The following is a 25,178-nucleotide window of genomic DNA, read 5'->3' as shown; positions in this document are numbered from 1 at the left end:
GTAATTATCGTCACACAGGATTGGTAGGGGAATGTGCCCTACTGGCTAACAAGCATGGCTGGTCTGTTAGACAATGGGTCATAAAACGGTAAGCTGAGAAGTTACAGAGTTCATTAATATTAACAATTGAAGGCTCACTCATTCGGGAACAATTGTAATCTCAATATATATTTACGCTCATGTGTCGTCGGGATTCGTGTTGGAGAGTTTTGTTCTGATGGAGAGTTTGTCAGCGTTCTCTCTCTCTCTCTCGGTTAGAATGGATCTGTCAGAGCGACATTCATGAATGTCGTCATAGAATGGATGTGGTTGGTCTTCGCGTTCGATGATATAATTTACTTAGCTGCAGACTAATAATTAATATCAAAGACTTGTTCTTATTCTGTCGGTCTCGATAGTAAAAGTTAACCACGTGGTATAGTTCACTTTCAGTAGAGTACTTGGCTGGTCAAACCTCTGGGCCAAACTCACGATGGAGTGTAGGCCTGGTCTGTAGAAATGTAAATCAGGGGGTCTTTTATAGTACCCAGAGAACAGGCTTGTCAAATGACGCCTGGTCCTGTATGTGTCCCTGGGGGCGTGCCTATGACTGAGCTAGACTTGGTTACAGAAATATAATTCAATCACATTAACATCAGTACATAGCATCTCAATGTATTACAAATAGCTTTATCCTTAATAATACATTGTATACACCCATGTGGATTCAGTCTCATCGCTGAGGCTATCATGTAGACTGTTTTAGGGTAATATGGCTATGTTGTCTCTTCTGAGTATCACAAAATTGTACCAAGCGGATCAGTTCGTAGCTGGAGTCTTCATCAATCTTCCATATCTTCTCCAGAACACACATGTCGCTAGGTTCTCCAATTCTATGAGTTGGAAGAATTTCCTTTGTCTCTCTATGAAACATGTTGTAGTAGATTCTCCTCTTGGAATTTTTACAACCCTGGGTTGGGGGGGAAGGTAGGTTGGGTGATGGTACAAAGGGGAGGGGGTCAACTGTCCTTCCTGTACCCAAAGAGGCCAACGTCATGACAATAGTCATATGTTTGAGAAATTGAAGTAATAGCATTTCTAAGGTATTTGAATAACGCTCCACGGGATTCCACTGGCTGTTACGTAGGTGGGACGATTTCGTCCCGCCGGCCCTAGAGAGGTTAAAATAGCTTTTCGGCAAAAGCACATTTTGCAATATTCTGAGTAGATAGCCCAGCCATCACGGGCTAGCTGTTTAGACACCCACCAAGTTTAGCCCTCACCAAAGTCAGATTTACTATAAGAAAAATTGGATTACCTTTGCTGCTCTTCGTCAGAATGCACTCCCAGGACTTCTACTTCAATAACAAATGTTGGTTTGGTTCAAAATAATCCATAGTTATGTTCAAATATCCTCTGTTTTGTTCGTGCGTTCAAGACACTATCCGAAGGGTGACGCGCCCGACGCGTTTCGTGACAAAAAATGTCTAAATATTCCATTACCGTACTTCGAAGCATGTCAACCGCTGTTTAAAATCAATTTTTATGCCATTTTTCTCGTAAAAAAGCGATAATATTCCGACCGGGAAACCCTGTTTACGTTCAAAGACAGAGAAAATAAAAACATGGTGTCGCCTCGTGCATGCTCCTCAGTCTCATTGTCCTCTGATCGACCACCATCCAGGGGCTCCAAAGACATCATTCACCGGTTTGCCACCTTCTGAGAGCCTATGGGAACCGTAGGAAGTGTCACGTTACAGCAGAGATCTTCAGTTTTCAATAAAGAGAGTGTAGAAGCCCAAGAAATGGTCAGACAGGCCACTTCCTGTAAGGAATCTTCTCAGGTTTTTGCCTGCCATATGAGTTCTGTTATACTCACAGACACCATTCAAACAGTTTTAGAAACTTTAGGGTGTTTTCTATCCAAAGCCAATAATTATATGCATATTCTAGTTTCTGGGCAGTAGTAATAACCAGATTAAATCGGGTACGTTTTTTATCCGGCCGTGCAAATACTGCAGTTTATCCCCAACAGGTTAACAGGTGTGCCTTGTTAAAAGTTAATTTGTGGAATTTCTTTCCTAATGTGTTTGAGCCAATCAGTTGTGTTGTTACACAGAAGAGAGCCCTATTTGGTAAAATACCAAGTCCTTATTATGGCAAGAACAGCTCAAATAAGCAAGGAGAAACGACAGTCCATCATTACTTTAAGACATGAAGGTCAGTCAATATGGAAAATGTCAAGAACTTTAAAAGTTTCTTCAAGTGCAGTCGCAAAATCCATCAAGCGTTATGATGAAACTGGCTCTCATGAGGACCGCCACAGGAAAGGAAGACCCAGAGTTACTTCTGCTGCAGAGGATAAGTTCATTAGAGTTACCAGCCTCAGATTGCAGCCCAAATAAATGCTTCACAGGGTTCAAGTAACAGACACATCTCGACATCAACTGTTCAGAGGAGAATGCATGAATCAGGCCTTCATGGTCAAATTGCTGCAAAGAAATCACTACTAAAGGACACCAATAAGAAGAGACATTCTTGGGCCAAGAAACACGAGCAATGGACATTAGACCAGTGGAAATCTTTCCTTTGGTCTGATGAGTCCAAATTTAACCGCTGTGTCTTTTGTGAGATGCAGAGTAGGTGAACGGATGATCTCGCGTGTGTGGTTCCCACTATGAAGCATAGAGGAGGTGGTGTGATGGTGTAGGTGTGCTTTGCTGGTGACACGGTCTGTAATTTACTTACAATTCAAGGCACACTTAACCAGCATGGCTAATCACAGCATTCTGCAGTGATTTGCCATCCCATCTGGTTTGCGGCTGTGTAAGGCCTATTTGACCAAGGAGAGTGATGGAGTGCTGTATCAGATGACCTGGCCTCCACAATCACCTGACCCCAACCCAATTGAGATGGTTGGTGATGAGTTGGACTGGAGAGTGAAGGAAAAGCAGCCAACAAGTGCCCAGAATATGTGGAAACTCTTTCAAGACTGTTGGAAAAGCATTCCTCATGAAGCTGGTTGAGAAAATGCCAAGAATGTGCAAAGCTATCATCAAGGCAAAGGGTGGCAACTTTGAATAATCTAAAATATATTTTGATTTGTTTAACACTTTTTTGGTTAGTACATGATTCTGTCTTGTTTCATGGTTGTGTTGTCTTCACTATTATTCTACAATGTAGAAAATAGTAAAAAAAAAAAAAAACCTTGAATGAGTAGGTGTTTCCACATTTTTGACTGGTACTCTCTGTGGGTGTGTACATTGAGGGGGGGAAAAAGTATTTTTTTGTTATTCTGTCTCTCACTGTTCAAATAAACCTACCATTAAAATTATAGACTGGTCATTTCTTTGTCAGTGGGCAAATGTACAAAATCAGCAGGGGATCAAATACTTTTTTCCCCTCACTGTATATAGATATGTGTGTGTGTGTGTGTGTGTATATATATGTATGTGTGTGTGTATATATATATATATATTATATAACTCAGCAAAAAAAGAAACGTCCCTTTTTCAGGACCCTGTCTTTCAAAGATAATTTGTAAAAATCCATATAACTGAACAGATCTTCATTGTAAAGGGTTTAAACACTGTTTCCCATGTTTGTTCAATGAACCATAAACAATTTTCAAACATGCACTTGTGGAACGGTCGTTAAGACACTAACAGCTTACAGACTGTTGCGAACCCCTTTTTCCCGGCAGTCTAGGGGGGATGGAAACGAGACCCGTAACATATCTCATGCAAATCATAACAGTGAAAAGGAACAGTGAGAACTAAAAACAAGACAACCTAAATCTACCGTCAAACACTTAAGGTTTATTGTTCAAACACACGGTAATGGGGCTGAGCTGGATCCAAGGAAAGAACTAATAAATATCAACAAAAAAATCCTAAGCTACTCTAGCCTGCTTCATGAACAGCTAGCTAACTAACCAATAAAATACAGTGGGTGGTCCACCCAGTTCTAACTAGGGTACTTAGACAAAGTTTTCCTACGGGTAATGTATGCCCATGGGTGACTTGGCTTGGTATCCCCTTTTCCCACCAACAAACAAACAGTCATACACCACAACAATACATACTCGCATAATAACGGACAAATGTGTGATGTAGGCGCAAAAACAAAACGGATAGCTAGAGAGACAACTGATTGGGTTTCTTTTAAACCAAGGGGATGTGATTGGGGAAGGGAAACTGAGCAGGTGTGTCTTCTGATTGACGACTGATGACTGCCACCTGTGACTAGGGCAGAAGGAGAGAAAACAAATACACACAGGATACCTGTATCCGTAACACAGACGGTAGGTAATTTAGGTCACAGTTATGAAAACTTATGACACTAAAGAGGCCTTTCTACTGACTCTGAAAAACACCAAAAGAAAGATGCCCATGGTCCCTACTCGTGAACGTGCCTTAGGCATGCGGCAAGGTGGCATGAGAACTGCAGATGTGGCAAAAGCCATGAATTGCAATGTCTGTACTGTGAGACGCCTAAGACAGGATGGACAGCTGATCGTCCTCGCAGTGGCAGACAACGTGTAACAACACCTGCACAGGATTGGTACATCCGAACATCACACCTGCGGGACATATACAGGATGGCAATCCCTCCATCGGTGCTCAGGCTGTCCGCAATAGGCTGAGAGAGGCTGGACTGAGGGCTTGTAAAGACAGGTCCTCACCAGACATCACTGGCGACAACATCGCCTATGGGCACAAACCCACCGTCGCTGGACGAGACCGTACTGGCAAAAAGTGCTCTTCACTGACGGGTCGCGGTTTGGTCTCACCAGGGATGATGGTCGGATTCGCGTTTATCGTTGAAAGAATGAGCATTACACCGAGGCCTGTACTCTGGAGCGGGATTGATTTGGAGGTGGAGGGTCCGTCAAGGTCTGGGGCGGTGTGACACAGCATCATCGGACTGAGCTTGTTGTCATTGCAGGCAATCTCAATGCTGTGTGTTACAGGGAAGACATCCTCGTCCCTCATGTGGTACCCTTCCTGCAGGCTCATCCTGACATGACCCTCCAGCATGACAATGCCACCAGCCGTACTGCTCATTCTGTGCGTGATTTCCTGCAAGACAGGAATGTCAGTGTTCTGCCATGGCCAGCGAAGAGCCCGGATGTCAATCCCATTGAGCACGTCTGGGACCTGTTGGATCGGAGGGTGAGGGCTAGGGCCATTCCCCCGCAGAAATGTCTGGGAACTTGCAGGTGCCTTGGTGGAAGAGTGGGGTAACATCTCACAGCAAGAACCGGCAAATCCGGCTGCAGTCCATGAGGAGGAGATGCACTGCTGTACTTAATGCAGCTGGTGGCCACACCACATACTGACTGTTACTTTAGATTTTGACCCCCCTTTGTTCAGGGGCACATTATTCAATTTCTGTTAGTCACATGTCTGTGGAACTTGTTCAGTTTATGTCTGTTGTTGAATCTTGTTATGTTCATACAAATATTTACACATGTTAAGTTTGCTGAAAATAAACGCAGTTGACAGTGAGAGGACGTTTCTTTTTTTTGCTGAGAGAGATACATATATACATACATACACACACACACACACACACACACACACACACACACAGTTGAAGTCAGAAGTTTACATGCACTTAGGTTGGTGTCTTTAAACTTGTTTTTCAACCACTCCACAAATTTCTTGTTAACAAACTATAGTTTTTGCAAGTCGGTTAGGACATCTACTTTGTGCATGACACAAGTAATTTTTCCAACAATTGTTTACAGACTAATTATTTCACTTTGGAATTCTGATACAGTGAATTATGTGGGTCAGAAGTTTACATACACTAAGTTGACTGTGCCTTTAAACAGCTTGGAAAAATCCAGAAAATGACGTCATTGCTTTAGAAGCTTCTGATAGGCTAATTGACATCATTTGAGTCAATTGGAGGTGTACCTGTGGATGTGTTTCAAGGCCTACCTTCAAACTCAGTACCTCTTTGCTTGACATCATGGGAAAATCAAAAGAAATCAGCCAAGACCTCATAAAGAAAATTGTAGACCACCACAAGTCTGGTTCATCCTTGGGAGCAATTTCCAAATGCCTGAAGGTACCACGTTCATCTGTACAAACAATAGTACGCAAGTATAAACACCATGGGACCACGCAGCTGTCATACCGCTCAGGAAGGAGACGCGTTCTGTCTCCTAGAGATTAACGTAATTTCATGTGAAAAGTGCAAATCAATCCCAGAACAGCAAAGGACCTTGTGAAGATGCTGTAGGAAACGGGTACAAAAGTATCTATATCCACAGTAAAACAAGTCCTATATCGACATAACCTGAATGGCCGCTCAGCAAGGAAGAAGCCACTGCTCCAAAACTGCCATAAAGTCCGACTACGGTTTGCAACTGCACATGGGGACAAAGATCGTACTTTTTTGAGAAATGTCCTCTGGTCTGATGAAACAAAAATTGAACGGTTTGGCCATAATGACCATCGTTATGTTTGGAGGACAAAGGGGGATGCTTGCAAGCCGAAGAACACCATCCCAACCGTGAAGCACGGGGGTGGCAGCATCATGTTGTGGGGGTGCTTTGCTGCAGGAGGGACTGGTGTACTTCACAAAATAGATGGCATCCTGAGGAGGGACAATTATGTGGATATATTGAAGCAACATCTCAAGACATCAGTCAGTAAGGTAAAGCTTGGTCGCAAATGGGTCTTCCAAATGGACAATGACCCCAAGCATACTTCCAAAGTTGTGGCAAAATGACTTAAGGACAACAAAGTCAAGGTATTGGAGTGGCCATCACAAAGCCCTGACCTCAATGCTATAGGACATTTGTGGGCAGAACTGAAAAAGCATGTGCGAGCAAGGAGGCCAACAAACCTGACTCAGCTCCTGACAGAGCTGGTGTAATGGGACAAAATTCACCCAACTTATTGTGGAAAGCTTGTGGAAGGCTACCCGAAACGTTTGACCCAAGTTAAACAATTTAAAGGCAATGCTACCAAATACTAATTGAGTGTATGTAAACTTCTGACCCACTGGGAATGTGATGAAAGAAATAAAAGCTGGAATAAATCATTCTCTACTATTATTCTGACATTTCACATTCTTAAAATAAAGTGGTGATCCTAACTGACCCAAGACAGGATTTTTTTACAAGGATTAAATGTCAGGAATTGTGAAACTGAGTTTAAATGTATTTGGCTAAGGTGTATGTAAACTTCCCACTTCAACTGTATCATTTAGCAACTTGCAGTCATGCTTGCATACTTTTTACATATGTGTACTCTAGGGAATCGAACCCACTATTCTGGCATTGTATGTGCCAACCAACTTACCGTGTGTGTGTGTGTGTTCAGGCCCAGCGGTGATGCCTCCTCAGTACTACGGGGTAACTCCATGGGGAGTGTATCCAGCCAATCTGTTCCAGCAACAGGCTGCAGCCGCCAACAACTCAGCCAATCAACAGGCTCAAGGACAGAACCAGCAGAACCAACAACAGGTCAGTGGCTTCCTATTGGCCAGACCTCTCCTCAACTGCTCTCCCATTAGATAAAGCTACTGTCAGACATTTTTTGCCTGTCTTTCAATGCTCACCACTTTGGTTGTAGATGGTTTCAGAATGCATAGAGTAAGTATTAATGCAATCATGCACATTATTTGCCCAGTCACATTATGTCCATGGTATTTTACTAAGGATAACACCAGTTTCAGACCCTCTGCCCTCATATTGCTTTGTGTGTCCTGTGTTTCCTAGGTGATGCGTGGGGGCGGTAACCAGAGACCCCTGACCCCTAGCCAAGGTCAACAGGGTCAGCAGAATGACCAGCTGATCTCCGCCGCAGCTGTCAACTCAGCGCTCGCCTTCGGACAGGGGCTGGCGGCCGGCGTGCCTGGTGAGACGCAGACACTCACACGCTTGTGCCTACATACGCACAAATACACACACCAGGGTTTCTGTTGCCCCAGGCAACATAACCCGGGAATATTTTAATTTACTGTCCATTTCATAAATTTACCTGAACCATGTGCATTGGGTGTGTAACCCATTAGGTCGTCCACCGACGGTACTCAGAATGACAAATCACATTTAGATGAATTACCATAATCTTAACAGAATATGCAACTCCTGTAATGAAGTAGACAATTTTCAAACATTTGCCAAAATGCAATTTGTGGGAAAACACCGTTCTTAATAGTGCACCTGATGAGGTGAACATCTCTGCTAGAGACTTAGAGGGAGGATCTAAAGGTGCAACAATTTGGATGGTTTGCTAATATGACTAGGATTGTGCGTTTGGCTTCTCTCTACAAAGAAAGGTGATAGGAAAACAAAGAGAAATGCTGGTTCCAATGGCATATGAAAGGAAGTCTTCATAAAATAATAGCCTCCATGTTTCCATGGTCAGATTTTGTCTAGGCTACTTTGAAGCAAGGTAAGACGTGCCTCATAATATGAAGTGAAATGTTCAGTTTTCAAAATGCATCCTACCTGCAGCTCACATTGCAAAGCGGTGGGTGACGCTCTGATAACATGCCCATCCTTGCCTATTGCACTTGAATGGGAGGCGCACTAGTTGAGAAATAAAAATAGTAGCTCTTTAATTGTGGTGATCAAAACCGTTTTTAATAAGTTATTTATTTTAGAGTTGTTGCACAATGACTGGGTTTATAAGAGCACCTTTCACCCCAGCAGCTCTATTGCTGAGGTGATATTGTGCTCAAAATAGGCTCTCTGTAGGCTGTGCACATGTGATAAATACACACGCTCCAATTTAATTCCACAAAATTATGCAAATTAACCGTTAGACCCATAAGCATGACTGTCAAATGCTTTCCCGTTGACTGGTATTTCCATCAATTAATTAAAAAGCACTATTTAGCAATGGGATTGTTGATTCTCCCTGTCGCCAGCAACAATTTTTATTTATCGGCTTTTAGTTTTTTTAATCTGCCAAAAGGCGGCAATTACCGTTTTCCGGAAACCCTGAGACACACACACACACACACGTTTAACACAAGTTTTCCCAAACGAGGTCCTCAGTACCCCAAGGGTGCACGTTTAGTTTTTTGCCCTAGCACTACACAGCTGACTCAAATGTTCAACTAATCATCAAGCTTTGAATAAGCTGTGTAGTGTTGGGGGAAGAAAAAAAAAGTGCACCCCTTGGGGTCCCGAGAACCGATTTTGGAAAACGCTGGTTTAACTCGGGTTTCTCTCTGCAGGCTATCCCATGCTGGCTCCAGCTGCCTACTATGACCAAACGGGGGCGCTAGTGGTCAACACAGGATCTAGGGGCGGACCTGTACGCCTCATGGCCCCTGCAGGCTCAGTTATTATCTCTCCATCCGCTGCACAAGCAGGTAACACACTCCTCCATTTACACTGTCACTCCATCTGGGGCGGCAGGTAGCCTAGTGGTTAGAGCATTGGGCCAGTAACCGAAAGGTTGCTGGATCGAATTCCTGAGCTGACAAGGTGAAAATCTGTCATTCTGCCATTGAACAAGGAAGTTAACCCACTGTTCCCCAGTAGGCCGTCATGGTAAATAATAATTTGTTCTTAACTGACTTGCCTAGTTAAATAAAGGTTAAAAAAAATGACATCTCATGCATCACTATCGCTCAATCACCCTAATATAGGATCTCCATCACTTCTCCATCACTTCTATCTGCCCATCAAACTCACTCCCTTTATGACGCTTTTTCCTTTCTGTCCTCTCTCTCTCTCTCTGCCTCTCTCTCTCTCTCTCTCTCTCTCTCTCTCTCTCTGCCTCTCTCTCTCTCGCTCTGCCTCTCTCTCGCTCTGCCTCTCTCTCTCTCGCTCTGCCTCTCTCTCTCTCTCGCTCTGCCTCTCTCTCTCTCTCGCTCTGCCTCTCTCTCTCTCTCGCTCTGCCTCTCTCTCGCTCTGCCTCTCTCTCTCTCGCTCTGCCTCTCTCTCTCTCTCGCTCTGCCTCTCTCTCTCTCTCGCTCTGCCTCTCTCTCTCTCTCGCTCTGCCTCTCTCTCTCTCTCGCTCTGCCTCTCTCTCTCTCTCGCTCTGCCTCTCTCTCTCTCTCGCTCTGCCTCTCTCTCTCTCTCGCTCTGCCTCTCTCTCTCTCTCGCTCTGCCTCTCTCTCTCTCTCGCTCTGCCTCTCTCTCTCTCTCGCTCTGCCTCTCTCTCTCTCTCGCTCTGCCTCACTCTCTCTCGCTCTGCCTCTCTCTGCCTCTCGCTCTGCCTCTCTCTCGCCTCTCTCTGCCTCTCTCTGCTCTCTCTCGCTCTGCCTCTCTCTCTCTCGCTCTGCCTCTCTCTCTCTCTCTCTCTCGCTCTGCCTCTCTCTCTCTCGCTCTGCCTCTCTCTCTCTCGCTCTGCCTCTCTCTCTCTCTCTCTCGCTCTGCCTCTCTCTCGCTCTCTCTCGCTCTGCCTCTCTCTCGCTCTCTCTCGCTCTGCCTCTCTCTCGCTCTCTCTCGCTCTGCCTCGCTCTCTCTCGCTCTGCCTCTCTCTCGCTCTCTCTCGCTCTGCCTCTCTCTCGCTCTCTCTCGCTCTGCCTCTCTCTCGCTCTGCCTCTCTCTCGCTCTGCCTCTCTCTCGCTCTGCCTCTCTCTCTCGCTCTGCCTCTCTCTCTCGCTCTGCCTCTCTCTCTCGCTCTCTCTCTCGCTCTGCCTCTCTCTCTCTGCCTCTCTCTCTCGCTCTCTCTCTCTCTCTCGCTCTGCCTCTCTCTCTCGCTCTGCCTCTCTCTCTCTCGCTCTGCCTCTCTCTCTCTCGCTCTGCCTCTCTCTCTCTCTCTCTCTCTCGCTCTGCCTCTCTCTCTCTCGCTCTGCCTCTCTCTCTCTCTCTCTCTCTCTCTCTCTCTCTCGCGCTGCCTCTCTCTCTCGCTCTCTCTCGCTCTGCCTCTCTCTCTCGCTCTCTCTCTGCCTCTCTCTCTCTCTCTCTGCCTCTCTCTCTGCCTCTCTCTTGCTCTGCCTCTCCAGTGGCGGCTGCAGCAGCTGCGGGTGGCGGGGCTAACGACGGTATGGGAGGCGGGGCCAATGGTCCGTTCCGAGGCATGCAATCCCAGCAGCCTCAGCAGCAGGGGGGAGGGGCTATGTCAGGAAACTCCTTTTATGGATCCTCCTCTCTCAGCAACTCCTCCCAGAGCTCCTCCCTCTTCTCTCAAGGTAGCCAAACAACGTACTGTGAGTGAAAACAAAACGGGTGAATTGACAGATGTTGTGTTCCAGGCGAACTACATTGCAGACGTTTCAATGGTTGCATGCCGTTTCATCGACTTCGCAGTCGGGCATCAGATTCCTATATCATTACGCGTTTAGTTGATATGTCAAATATCTATCCAGACGTTAGATCCCGCAGGGGTCTGCAATGTAGTCATCCTGGAACGTGGCCAAAATGTGTGTGCAAATATTATTTAATTTACCATTTAAATTCCGAAACAAATGTAGATTAACGAAGGTGATATGTTTTCTCTACAGGCTCCACCCAGCCCGGCCCTGGCTCTGCCTCTCTGGGGTTCGGTCAGAGCAACTCTTCACTGGGAGCAACATTGGGAGCTACGCTGGGAGGCTTTGGGACCGCAGGTGTGTGTGACTGTGTATTTGTGTCTGTGGTGTTTTATTGTTTCATCTCTCTCCCTCTCTATCCATGTGCAACCCAAGGCTGATATTCAGTAAGCTGGATGGAGAGGCTTCTCATTTTGTGTTTAACTGTGTGTAGCCTGCTGTCCTCTGTGTACAACTCCCTCTACCGGGCCAACTATAGTGACAGCTGTGTGTGTGTTTTATGGTCTGTCTGTCTCCCTCCAGTGGCTAACTCCAGTGGTGGGAGTGGTTCTCGTCGTGACTCTCTGACCGGCAGTAGTGACCTGTACAAACGCACACAGTCGAGTCTCACTCCCATTGGTCACGGGGGGTTCTACAACGGAACCCTGGGCTTTAGCTCCTCCCCCGGGCCTGTCGGAATGCCCCTGCCCAACCAAGGCCCCTCCCACTCCCTAACCCCACCCCCATCTCTGTCCAATCACAGCTCCTCATCCAACCTCAACCTGGGTAAGTGACGAAGTCGATTAACATGCTGACATAACTTGCATTGTATTTTTGGGGTTAGTGTATTATAACATTCTATCATTGTTATTATTATGTTATCAGTACTAACCATCACTACTCTCTGAACCCTCCCCCAGGAGGTCTGACCAATGGCAGCGGTCGTTTCATTTCTGCTGCTCCGGGGGCGGAGGCGAAGTATCGCAGTGCCAGTTCTGGCTCCTCCCTCTTCTCTCCCAGCAGCCAGCTCTTCCCGTCGTCACGGCTACGCTACGGAATGTCGGATGTGATGCCGTCAGGGCGGAGCCGGCTCCTTGAAGACTTCCGGAACAACCGCTACCCCAACCTGCAGCTGAGAGAGATTGCTGGGCACATCATGGAGTTCAGCCAGGACCAGCACGGCAGCAGGTAGAGACACACACATCATGGAGTTCAGCCAGGACCAGCATGGCAGCAGGTAGAGACACACACATCATGGAGTTCAGCCAGGACCAGCCTGGCAGCAGGTAGAGACACACACATCATGGAGTTCAGCCAGGACCAGCCTGGCAGCAGGTAGAGACACACACATCATGGAGTTCAGCCAGGACCAGCCTGGCAGCAGGTAGAGACACACACATCATGGAGTTCAGCCAGGACCAGCCTGGCAGCAGGTAGAGACACACACATCATGGAGTTCAGCCAGGACCAGCATGGCAGCAGGTAGAGACACACACATCATGGAGTTCAGCCAGGACCAGCATGGCAGCAGGTAGAGACACACACATCATGGAGTTCAGCCAGGACCAGCCTGGCAGCAGGTAGAGACACACACATCATGGAGTTCAGCCAGGACCAACACGGCAGCAGGTAGAGACACACACATCATGGAGTTCAGCCAGGACCAGCATGGCAGCAGGTAGAGACACACACATCATGGAGTTCAGCCAGGACCAGCATGGCAGCAGGTAGAGACACACACATCATGGAGTTCAGCCAGGACCAGCCTGGCAGCAGGTAGAGACACACACATCATGGAGTTCAGCCAGGACCAACACGGCAGCAGGTAGAGACACACACATCATGGAGTTCAGCCAGGACCAGCATGGCAGCAGGTAGAGACACACACATCATGGAGTTCAGCCAGGACCAGCACGGCAGCAGGTAGACACATCATGGAGTTCAGCCAGGACCAGCATGGCAGCAGGTAGAGACACACACATCATGGAGTTCAGCCAGGACCAACACGGCAGCAGGTAGAGACACACACATCATGGAGTTCAGCCAGGACCAGCATGGCAGCAGGTAGAGACACACACATCATGGAGTTCAGCCAGGACCAGCCTGGCAGCAGGTAGAGACACACACATCATGGAGTTCAGCCAGGACCAGCCTGGCAGCAGGTAGAGACACGCACATCATGGAGATCAGCCAGGACCAGCCTGGCAGCAGGTAGAGACACGCACATCATGGAGTTCAGCCAGGACCAGCACGGCAGCAGGTAGACACATCATGGAGTTCAGCCAGGACCAGCACAGCAGCAGGTAGACACGTAGACCACACAAATAATCTCTCATCAATCCTGTCCAGCACCAAAACGTAGACCTACTGTCTCATCCTCAATGACGTACTCCAGATGTTGTCTCCTTGGATGCTGGGCCTACCTACATGACTTTTACAACTGTAATGTTCTATTTATAAACCATGATGTCAGTCCCTTTCTCTCATGTCTCATCTCTCCTCATCCCTATGCAGAAATATAGGAACATGTTGAATCTAGAGATGAAACGGTATGAAAATGTAACATCGTGATTATAGTGACCAAAATTATAGAGGTTATCAGTACGATCAGTATTATCGCGGTTATCAGTACGATCAGTATTATCGCGGTTATCAGTACGATCAGTATTATCGCGGTTATCAGTATTTATCAGTATTATCACGGTTATCAGTACGATCAGTATTATTGCGGTTATCAGTATTAATGCGGTTACCAGTACGATCAGTATTATCGGGGTTATCAGTATTATCGCGGTTATCAGTACGATCAGTATTATCGCGGTTATCAGTATTATCGCGTTATCAGTACGATCAGTATTATCGCGGTTATCAGTATTATCGCGGTTATCAGTACGATCAGTATTATCGTGGTTATCAGTATTATCGCGGTTATCAGTACGATCAGTATTATCACGGTTATCAGTATTATCACGGTTATCAGTATTATCGCGGTTATCAGTATTATCACGGTTATCAGTACGATCAGTATTATTGCGGTTATCAGTATTATCATGGTTATCAGTATTATCGCGGTTATCAGTACGATCAGTATTATCGCGGTTATCAGTATTATCGCGGTTATCAGTACGATCAGTATTATTGCGGTTATCAGTACGATCAGTATTATTGCGGTTATCAGTATTATCATGGTTATCAGTATTATCGCGGTTATCAGTATTATCGCGGTTATCAGTATTATTGCGGTTATCAGTATTATCACGGTTATCAGTACGATCAGTATTATTGCGGTTATCAGTATTATCACGGTTATCAGTACGATCAGTATTATTGCGGTTATCAGTATTATCACGGTTATCAGTATTATCGCGGTTATCAGTATTATCACGGTTATCAGTACGATCAGTATTATCGCGGTTATCAGTATTATCGCGGTTATCAGTACGATCAGTATTATCGCGGTTATCAGTATTATCGCGGTTATCAGTACGATCAGTATTATTGCGGTTATCAGTATTATCACGGTTATCAGTACGATCAGTATTATTGCGGTTATCAGTATTATCACGGTTATCAGTATTATCGCGGTTATCAGTATTATCACGGTTATCAGTACGATCAGTATTATCGCGGTTATCAGTATTATCGCGGTTATCAGTACGATCAGTATTATCGCGGTTATCAGTATTATCGCGGTTATCAGTATTATCACGGTTATCAGTACGATCAGTATTATTGCGGTTATCAGTACGATCAGTATTATCGCGGTTATCAGTACGATCAGTATTATTGCGGTTATCAGTACGATCAGTCTTATCGCGGTTATCAGTATTATCGCGGTTATCAGTACGATCAGTATTATCGCGGTTATCAGTATTATCGCGGTTATCAGTACGATCAGTATTGTTGCGGTTATCAGTACGATCAGTATTATTGCGGTTATCAGTATTATCACGGTTATCAGTATTATCGCGGTTATCAGTACGATCAGTATTATCGCGGTTATCAGTATTATCACGGTTATCAGTACGATCAGTATTATCGCGGTTATCAGTACGATCAGTATTATTGCGGTTATCAGTATTATCGCGGTTATCAGTACGATCAGTATTATTGCGGTTATCAGTATTATCACGGTTATCAGTATTATCGCGGTTATCAGTACGATCAGTATTATCGCGGTTATCAGTATTATCACGGTTATCAGTACGATCAGTATTATTGCGGTTATCAGTATTTTCGCGGTTATCAGTACGATCAGTATTATTGCGGTTATCAGTATTATCACGGTTATCAGTACGATCAGTATTATTGCGGTTATCAGTATTATCGCGGTTATCAGTATTATCGTGGTATTGTTGAAATGTGCTGGAAATGTTCAAAAAGTACTCATACACTGAAATCATTTCACCAAGTTTTATATTGAAAAACCACAAATAAAATTAGCAGCACTACGTACTTTTTGTTTGCATAAACATTAAAATAATAACATAAAAAATGGCACTGTGGCCATGAGAGGTAAAAGTTTCCCTAGTGCAGGTTTTAATGAACACAACCTTAAGTAAGCAAATCCAGTAAACAAACAACAAGTTAAATTAGCAGCACTCACTTTGTAGTGAGGCACGGCAACCTTCATCAGCCTCAGAAAGTCAGCTCTCTCAACAGTTTGAAATGGCATCATGTCCTTTGCAATGTAATATGAAAGGGCTGCAGTGAGGTCTTGAGCATTTTTTTGATGTGGGTGCATAAGCAGCCTGTCTTTTTAAATGCTTGCTCAGTGTCTGTCACAACTGTAGATGAGGGACCAGTAGCATCACTGGGTTTGCCTGCTGCACGCCCACTCTGTAGACAGGGAATAGCAAATGTATTATTATTGGTGTTACATTATAATTATTATTACACACACACAGTCCATCTTCTGTGTTGCATTTCAGTATATGCAATGACCCCATGCACAATTTACATAAATACAAATGATTCTTGAGAAGACAGTGATAGTAATTGCAATGAGCCCAACAATTGTCTTGTATAGGAGTCTATAGTGTTTCTCCTGTTGGAACACTTTTACAACCAAGTCGACAACAGATTCTAAATGAACAAAATGTGTTGGTTGGGTAACTAAACTACATAACGTGTTATCATGTGTAATGGGTGAATAGAGTCTGCAGACACAACACATACAGCAGCAGAACAACGTGTAGTGTTTTTACAATAGTAGGTAACACTGAAAGCTTCAGCTTACCTTATTGACAAGCTATTAGCAAGTTAGATGGACAAACCATGACGTTTTCCTCCATTCCGAAGTCCCCACATCATGCATTGAGCTGACAGTTAATTGACCTTGCATTCACTATAAATTAGAGGGTGGTAGTCACGAAGACCACTCAAGAGATTTGAAGTGTTGCATGTTCTGCAGACAGGGTGACCATCTTTGATTAAGTTTCCCTCGGCACTCTTGTAAAACCCAAAATAAGAGCACACTTCAAATTTGGTCCTCCTAGAAGGCTGAAAAATCTCTCGAGCGCTGTCACTGCCTTCCGCCATGTTTTCACACAAAACAAACCCCACGTTGCATGCTGCGCCTGCGTCAGACTGTTGCTAACTTTGGTTGATGCTCGACAGTATTTACCGTGAGTTTTTCAAACTGTGGTAATCAAATGATTTAATTGATAATTAAAGTTAGAAACGGTAATACTACTCGTTGGGAATTTTATCGTAAAACTGGTAACCGTTTCATCCCTAGTTGAATCAAAGATGATAATGAAAAGAACTATTTTCCCCCCTCCAGGTTTATCCAGTTGAAGTTGGAGAGGGCCAGCTCAGCAGAGCGTCAGCTGGTCTTCAGTGAGATCCTCCAGGCTGCCTATCAACTCATGGTCGACGTCTTCGGAAACTACGTCATCCAGAAGTTCTTTGAGGTTTGTGTGAACGTTATGTTGGTATCAGACCTGTGTGTATGTGGGCAATTGTGTGTTTTTTGCCAGGTACCTAATCCAGAAGTTCTTTGAGTTGTGTGTATTGGGCGGGGGGCTCATTTCTAACAGGCCTGTACCTGTGTGTAAATTGTGTGTTTTGACTGCTACAGTGCCTTCAGAAAGTATTCATACATACCCCTTGACTTATTCCCAATTTGTTGTTACAGCCTGAATTCAAAATGAATAAATATTTTTTTTCTTCTACACACTACACTATAATGACAAAGTGAAAACAGGATTTTAGAGACTTACCCAGAAAGACTCTCAGTGATTACAGCTGTGAGTCTTTCTGGGTAAGTCTCTGTAAGAGCTTTGTAAATCTGGATTGTAGAATATTTTCCAATTTTTATAATTTTTTTAATTCTTCAATCTTTGTCAGATTGGCCATTGATAGAAATTCATTTTCAAGTCTTGCATAGATTTTCAAGCCGATTTAACCTGTTGAGGATAGGGGGCAGTATTTGCACGGCCGGATAAAAAACGTACCCGATTTAATCTGGTTACTACTCCTGCCCAGTAATTAGAATATGCATATAATTAGTAGATTTGGATAGAAAACACTCGAAAGTTTCTTTAACTGTTTGAATGGTGTCTGTGAGTATAACAGAACTCATATGGCAGTCAAAACCCTGAGACAAATCCTAACAGGAAGTGGAAATCTGATTTGTGGAATCACTTCAAGCCTTTGCCATTGAAACACACAGGGACTTATTAATCATTTAGCACTTCCTAAGGCTTCCACTAGATGTCAACAGTCTTTACAAAGTGGTTTGAGTCTTCTATGGTAGAAACTGACCCAAAGAGAGGCTTGGGAAGTTGGTCACAGGGGGAGGGCCATTACTACTATGACGCGTGCGCCCATGGGAACCCTTTTGTTCCGAAACGTTTAGTAAGACAATGCAATCGTCCGCCTTGAATATTATTGAAGCGCTGGTTGAAAAAGGCCCTAAAGATTTATGTTATACAACGTTTCACGTTTGAACAAACGTAAATATATTTTTTTTGCACATTCGTGATGACAAGTCCCGCGTGCTTCAGTACATTATGAGTAGCCTTCGGAACGCGCTAACAAGAAGGAACTATTGGGACATAAATTATTAACTTTTTCGAACTAAACCACATTTGTTGTGGACCTGGGATTCCTGAAAGTACTTTCTGATGAAGATAATCAAAGGTAAGGGAATATTTACAATAGTATATTTGATTTTAGATGGTTCCAAGATGGCGCTAACATGTATCGCCTAGCCTATTTTTCTGAGCATACCACGTCGTTTATTGCAAAGTGTGATTTCCCAGTAAAGTTATTTTTAAATCTGGCAATGCGGTTGCATTCACGAGATGTTAATCTATAATTCTTTGAATGACAATATTACATTTTAACAATGTTTTCGAATAGTAATTTTGTAAATTGTAGCGCTAATTCACCGGAAGCATTTGAGGGAAAATATTTTCTGAACGTCACGCGCCGATGTAAAATGCTGTTTTTATATATAAATATGAACTTTATCGAACAAAAAATGCATGTATTGTGTAACATGATGTCCTAGGAGTGTCATCTGATGAAGATTGTCAAAGGTTAGTGCTGCATTTAGCTGTGTTTTGGGTATTTGTGATGCATCTAGTTGCTTTGAAAATGGCAGTGTGATTTTTTTTTTTTGGCAGGGTACTCTCCTAACATAATCTAATGTTTTGCTTTTGCTGTAAAGCCTTTTTGAAATCCTACAACGTGGTTCGATTCAGGAGAGGTGTATCTATAAAATGGTGTAAAATAGTCATATGTTTGAGAAATTGAAGTTATAGCATTTATGAGGTTTTGTATTTCGCACGACGCGATTCCACTGGCTGTTGACTAGGGTGGGACTTGTGTTTTAGGTTATTGTCCTGCTGAAAGATGAATTTGTCTCCCGGTGTCTGTTGGAAAGCAGACTGAACAAGGTTTTCCTCTAGGATTCTGCTTGTGCTTAGCTCTATTCCGTTTCTTTTTGTCCTGTAACCATATTCCTTGCCGATTTACAAGCATACCCATAACATGATGCAGCCGCCACCATTCTTGAAAATATGAAGAGTGGTACTCAGTGATCTGTTGGGTTTGCCCCTTAGTAATTTTTTGTATTCAGGACATAAAGTTAATTTATTTGGCACATTTTTTTTGCAGTATTACTCTAGTGCATTATTGCAAACAGGATGCATATTTTGGTATATTTTTATTCTTTACGGTCTTCCTTTTTCACTCTGTCAATTAGGTTAGTATTGTGGAGTAATTACAATGTTGTTGATCCATTCTCTGTTTACTCCTATCACAGCCATTAAACTCTGTAACTGTTTTAAAGTCACCATTGCCTCATAGTAAAATCCCTGAGTGGTTTCCTTCCTCTCCGGCAACTGAGTTAGGAAGGACGCCTGTATCTTTGGGTGCATTGATACACCCAAAGTGTAATTAATATCTTGACCATGCTAAAAGCGATATTCAATGTCTACTTCTTGTATTTTTACCCATCTACCAATAGGTGCCCTTTACAAGGCATTGGAAATCCTCGCTGGTTTTTGTGGTTAAATCTGTTTGAAATTCACTGCTTACAGATAATTGCGTTTGTGGGGTACAGGTGTTAGGTAGTCATTTAAAAAAAGAATGTTAAACACTTATTGCACACAGCCCATGCAACTTATGGGACTTGTTAAACACTTTTTTATTCCTGAACTAATATAGGCTTGCCTTAACAAAGGGGTTGAATACTTATTGACTCAAGACATTTAAGCTTTTCATTTGTTAACATTTTTGAAAACGTAATTCCACCTTGACATTATGGGGTATTGTGTGTAGGTCAGTGACACAGCTCAATTTAGTCCATTTTAAATTCAGGCTGTAACACAACAATATGGGGGAAAAGTCAAGGGGTGTGAATACTTTTTTTGAAGGCACTGTACATCATCCAGAAGTGTTTGTTAGCTGTTCTGTCTCTTCTCCCTCTCGGTCTTCCTCTGTGTAGTTTGGCAGTCTGGACCAAAAGCTTGCTCTAGCAGAGAGGATCAGGGGTCATGTCCTGTCTCTGGCCCTGCAGATGTATGGCTGTAGAGTCATACAGAAGGCCCTGGAGTTCATCCCCTCAGACCAACAAGTTATAGTACGTATTGTACTGCCGTGTGTGTGTGCACATCGTTCATGTCTGTGTATGAGGAGCCTCCAAGAAAATAGCAACTATTGACTGTGCTTTGGTGTGTTCATCTATCTCTAACCGTGTGTGTGTGTGTGTGTGTGTGTGTGTTGCAGAGTGAGATGGTGCGGGAGCTGGACGGCCATGTATTGAAGTGTGTGAAGGATCAGAACGGCAACCACGTGGTGCAGAAGTGTATTGAGTGTGTTCAGCCCCACGCACTACACTTCATAATAGACGCCTTCAAGGGACAGGTGGGTCACATTCCTGTGTGTTTCCATTCCCACTCACGAGGTAGTTGTGTAAACGTTAGTGATTGTTTAGTTAAGTAGGTCATTGGGAATTGGCTTTCACTGGTGTGGGTGTGTGAATGAGCCATCAGTTATGTCAGGTGTGTTATTAAGGTCTAGGTGTGGGGGTGTGAATGAGCCATCAGTTATGTCAGGTGTGTTATTAAGGTCTAGGTGTGGGTGTGTGAATGAGCCATCCGCTATGTCAGGTGTGTTATTAAGGTGTGTGTGTGTGTGTGTGTGTGTGTCCAGGTGTTTGCCCTCTCCACCCACCCCTACGGCTGTAGAGTGATCCAGCGTATTCTAGAACACTGCCTTCCAGACCAGACGCTGCCCATTCTGGAGGAGCTGCACCAACACACTGAACAACTGGTGCAGGTAACACGCGCCACCACCGGTTTCAACAGACATTTTGTTGCAAAACTGTTAAATGTTTGTTTTGCATCTGCTGATGTCCAGATCAGGATGTTGTCATCACACTGACATTCTGTACTGTATTTAAGGCTGGAACTGGTTGAACAAATGTTCAGCCTTGTCAAGTAGCTAAATGCCAAACTGTATGTAAATCTCTCTCTCTCCCTCTCTCTCTGTCCAGGACCAGTATGGTAACTATGTGATCCAGCATGTATTAGAACACGGCAGAGCGGAGGACAAGAGTAAGATAGTGGCTGAGATCAGAGGAAACGTACTGGGGCTCAGCCAACACAAGTTTGCTAGGTACACTCTCGCACATCAAGCAATCATATTGGCTTATCATTTTCTTGTCATTGACCAAATTTCAGGTCTGCTCAGCGCAAACCGCTTTAAGTTACAGTAATAACAGTGGCCAAGTAGGCTACTGTGGCTATTGGATCATAATGTAGGCCTACCAGAGTGGCATACCATCAAAAACAATGGAGAATACGCATCCCATAACATTTTAACATGGAAATAACCGTTATATCATTCAGCCTACAGTAGCAGACAATGTGTGGTGTTCAATGTAGGCCTACATTCCATGAGACTTTTGATAATAACATGCAGGGCTTGATATTAACCTGTTTATCCACTTGTCCTTCAGACTGAAGATGTGTTTGATCCAAGAAACCACTTTACAAAATAAAATGATTTATTATTCGCCACCATTATTACAGAAAATCCTACTCCAATGCGCTCTGCCTACAAGAAAATATCTTGCGCAATTTTGTTTCAGTGTGTTGCGTTGAAAGTGGCTAATCTTGAGTTGATTCGATCACAATTCCCACATGGGTAATGTTAACTAAAAGGGAAAACTAGTGAAGTTAAATCTCGTGCTTCTCTGCGCGGATTGATATTTATTCTGTGACAGTTCCAGGAGAGCTGCGTGCCCGTGCGTAGCTTAGAGGGAACATTGTTTAGAAACCCTTTTTGTATCTGTGGTTGTCACAAAGTTACAGTTAACCAGGCCTAGAACGCAAAAGGCCAAGCAGAATCCGTGGCTAACCCAGCCTCTCTCCGCAGTAACGTGGTGGAGAAGTGTGTGAGCCATGCGTCCCGTGCAGAGCGGGCCGTGTTGATAGACGAGGTGTGTAGCCTGACCGAGGGGCCCCACAGCGCCTTGTACACCATGATGAAGGACCAGTACGCCAACTACGTGGTTCAGAAGATGATTGACGTGGCTGAACCAACACAGAGGAAGATCGTAATGCACAAGGTTGGGACGTGTGTGTGTGTGTGTGTGTGTGTGTGTGTGTGTGTGTGTGTGTGTGTGTGTGTGTGTGTGTGTGTGTGTGTGTGTGTGTGTGTGTGTGTGTGTGTGTGTGTGTGTGTGTGTGTGTGTGTGTGAAAGAGAGAAGTAGTGTGTGTGATTTATTTTGTATAGCAGTTTTTCGTTAGTGTTATCTCAAAGCTCTAGAAATATATGTATCGATGGTTATGCAATTGTGTGTGTGTATACTTATTTCTCCCTCTCTCTCCCCATCAGATCCGGCCCCACATCTCCACTCTGAGGAAGTATACGTATGGCAAACACATCCTGGCTAAGCTGGAGAAATACTACATGAAGAATGGAGTGGACCTGGGCCCTCTCTGTGGCCCTCCCAATGGCATCATGTAAACTACTACCCTTACACCCTAACCCTTAAGGACAAGATGGACCAACATGTACGTCGGCCATGTGCAGTAGATCACCTGCTGGGTGTTCGAGGAACGGTGGCCATTCAACATAAAGGCCGACCACCCTTTCTCTGTGCACAGCTGACGTTGTATTGGAATGTCTTGTCTTCTGTATCATAACCCCTGGCCTATACCCTACATGAAGAACGGAGTGGCCCGCCGAGTGGCATCGTGTAAACTACTATCCATATATACCCCATTATTCCCTATACCCCTCCTCCCCTTTATTCCCCTCCTAATGAGATCATGTAAACTACTATCCCACCCCCCAATTACATCATGTAGAACCCTCTTTAAATACTCCAACCCTCCCGCTCACTCTTACCCCCCCTGGTAGCCCATTGGGAGGGGCCTGTCTAAACAGGAAGCCTTGGTTAATTTAGCCCCTCCAACCCAAGCATCCCACCCTCCATTCCTTCTCCCTTTTTTTTGTTTTCCTTTATTCGTCTTTTAAATAAATTAGAATCATTTAACTTTGTTGCTACTGCTGCGGCGCACACACACTGTCCTATCGCAAGTATGGGATGGAACAAACGTATTTAATTTGTCTGACGTCGTCACCGACAACACACACCGTACACAAACAGACACACATGCTACACACGCACGCCATGAGCTTACCAGCACACAGATCATTTAGCATGGGAGATTCGTTTCCGGTCTTGCTTCTATATATAGCGTGTATACTTGGTGTAGACCTTTGCATATATATATATAAATATATATATAAAACTTTGTAGTTTTTCTGGTTTTTGATGTTGATTCTGTATCTATAATGTATCCTAGTAGTGAACACATATTTCTGACTGTATAATTGTACATTTGTAAACCCTTGTAATGTAAAAGTGATTTACCACCCTTTTTGGTATCAGACGATATAAAAAACAAAAAAAAACTCACACAAAAAACTAAAATCTTAGAAAAACTATTGTGCATTTCAGTGTATATTCTCACCTCCTTGGTTGTGACATAAGTTGTTGTATATTGTAAATTGTAATATCAAATTTTTGTTTTGAAAAGCCCTTTCTATACTGCGTAGTACTTGTACAAAGCCCACCTCCCCCACCACCACCCTCTGGTTTGACCTTCTACTCACTGCTTCAATAGAATTCACTTCCCCAACCCCTGAACTACACCACCTCCACAACCCTCAAACTACACTGCAAACGTGGCTTCTCCATTTACTAAACATCCGTTAGCCACAGTTGAAACAAATCCACTGAAATCAACGAGACAACTCTTTTTACACTTCAAGTCTATTTAAAACGCAGAGAGAGACCTGGCGTCTGACTGAAGTGTAAATAACTGATAAAGTGGTTTCCCCTTCTGGTGTAGCAGTCCAAAAGCATTACGCTTGTGGAACACGCAAAAAGTTTGCGGTGTAGTTTGGGGATTGTTACCACCACCACCACAGGACACACTGTTTAGTAGTAGTAATTTCTGCTTTAACATGAAGCTGTATTTGTTTTTTAGATCTTTTATAGGAATTCTGAGGGAAGGGGGTGAGGGGCCACGAGTTTAAAGGTAGACACCGTGATATGACATCGTGCACAAAGGAGCGACTTCCTGCTTGCAGACGTCTATAACAACCTATTTCAAATCTGCCAACACTACCACTATTGGCTCTTCTTTAGGCATGATATATGAAAAGTGTTGTTACTTAAGTCTCGAAGAAGGAAGTAGCTCTACTGTGTAGTGTCATCGCTGAGTCTACCTCAAACCCCTCTATCTGCCCAGTCTCCTCCTCTCAGGGGGGTAAAGTGAAACCATGGGTTGTACAGAAAAGAGGAGAGTGGTGTGTGTTTGTTTTTTTTGACCTATATTAGTCCTGTAAAAGTGATGTATCATATCATATATGTCCATGTCCCCCGGGAAAAGACCGGGCGTCGCCTGTCTTGCCCTCTGTAACCATGATTACCGCTGTGGCAGACGGCAGTGACACGGTGTACATTTGGGGCAGCGAGCCTTGTGTATATGACTAGGAGCACCACCTGTAACCATAATGTGTATAGTTATAACAGAAACCTGTGTATGTTTATTGCCTGGGCAACTATTTTTTGTAACTCCTGTTGTAGATTGTCTCTAAACAATGATGTGAGTCTTTATTTTGAAACAAAACTGAACAAAAAAACACTCAAAATTTGAAGTGGCATTTCGAGTGGTTTTTGTTTGTCTGTGTCTGATTGTGTCTGATTTGTGTTGGGTAACACACAGAGCAGTGTTGAGATGGGATTGGATCATCCTCCTCACCACACCTAAGAATGGAGTGAGGGAGATGCAAAGTACATCACTTGTCTTTTCTTACTTGAGCTGATATAACTGCTGTGAGGAAGGTTTTTATCCATGACTGATGTGGTTGTCACCTAGCTACATTTAGGATGATTACTTCAAATGATTGGTTTCTATTTATTCCTTGATTGGTTTGATCATTTAAGAGT

The 25,178-nt window shown here is 44.0% G+C and overlaps 1 protein-coding gene across 5 annotated transcripts in view; it reads left to right on the top strand.

Annotated features, from left to right (window-relative positions):
- pum1 (pumilio RNA-binding family member 1) overlaps positions 1–24,886 on the top strand; it is a 38,906-nt gene extending 14,020 nt beyond the window's left edge. For 2 of the 5 annotated variants that reach the window (XM_029732307.1, XM_029732306.1), the window contains 14 exons: positions 7,320–7,462; positions 7,718–7,856; positions 9,187–9,324; positions 10,909–11,094; positions 11,407–11,511; positions 11,737–11,979; positions 12,114–12,381; positions 16,979–17,108; positions 20,153–20,287; positions 20,434–20,571; positions 20,860–20,985; positions 21,203–21,324; positions 22,087–22,279; positions 22,550–24,886. In XM_029732307.1, coding sequence (XP_029588167.1) covers positions 7,320–7,462; positions 7,718–7,856; positions 9,187–9,324; positions 10,909–11,094; positions 11,407–11,511; positions 11,737–11,979; positions 12,114–12,381; positions 16,979–17,108; positions 20,153–20,287; positions 20,434–20,571; positions 20,860–20,985; positions 21,203–21,324; positions 22,087–22,279; positions 22,550–22,681 — 2,198 coding nt within the window. In that variant the 3' untranslated portion in view covers positions 22,682–24,886. Of the gene's footprint in view, positions 1–7,319; positions 7,463–7,717; positions 7,857–9,186; positions 9,325–10,908; positions 11,113–11,406; positions 11,512–11,736; positions 11,980–12,113; positions 12,382–16,978; positions 17,109–20,152; positions 20,288–20,433; positions 20,572–20,859; positions 20,986–21,202; positions 21,325–22,086; positions 22,280–22,549 lie in introns of all 5 variants that reach the window. The other 3 variants (XM_029732305.1, XM_029732303.1, XM_029732304.1) reach the window with 2 other exon arrangements.
- The last annotated feature ends 292 nt before the right edge of the window (positions 24,887–25,178 follow it).

This window comes from Salmo trutta, chromosome 34 (assembly GCF_901001165.1).
Source record: "Salmo trutta chromosome 34, fSalTru1.1, whole genome shotgun sequence".
Lineage (NCBI taxonomy): Eukaryota > Metazoa > Chordata > Actinopteri > Salmoniformes > Salmonidae > Salmo > Salmo trutta.
The sequence above is the reverse complement of the archived record's forward strand: the minus strand, read 5'-3'. Positions and strand labels throughout refer to the sequence as shown.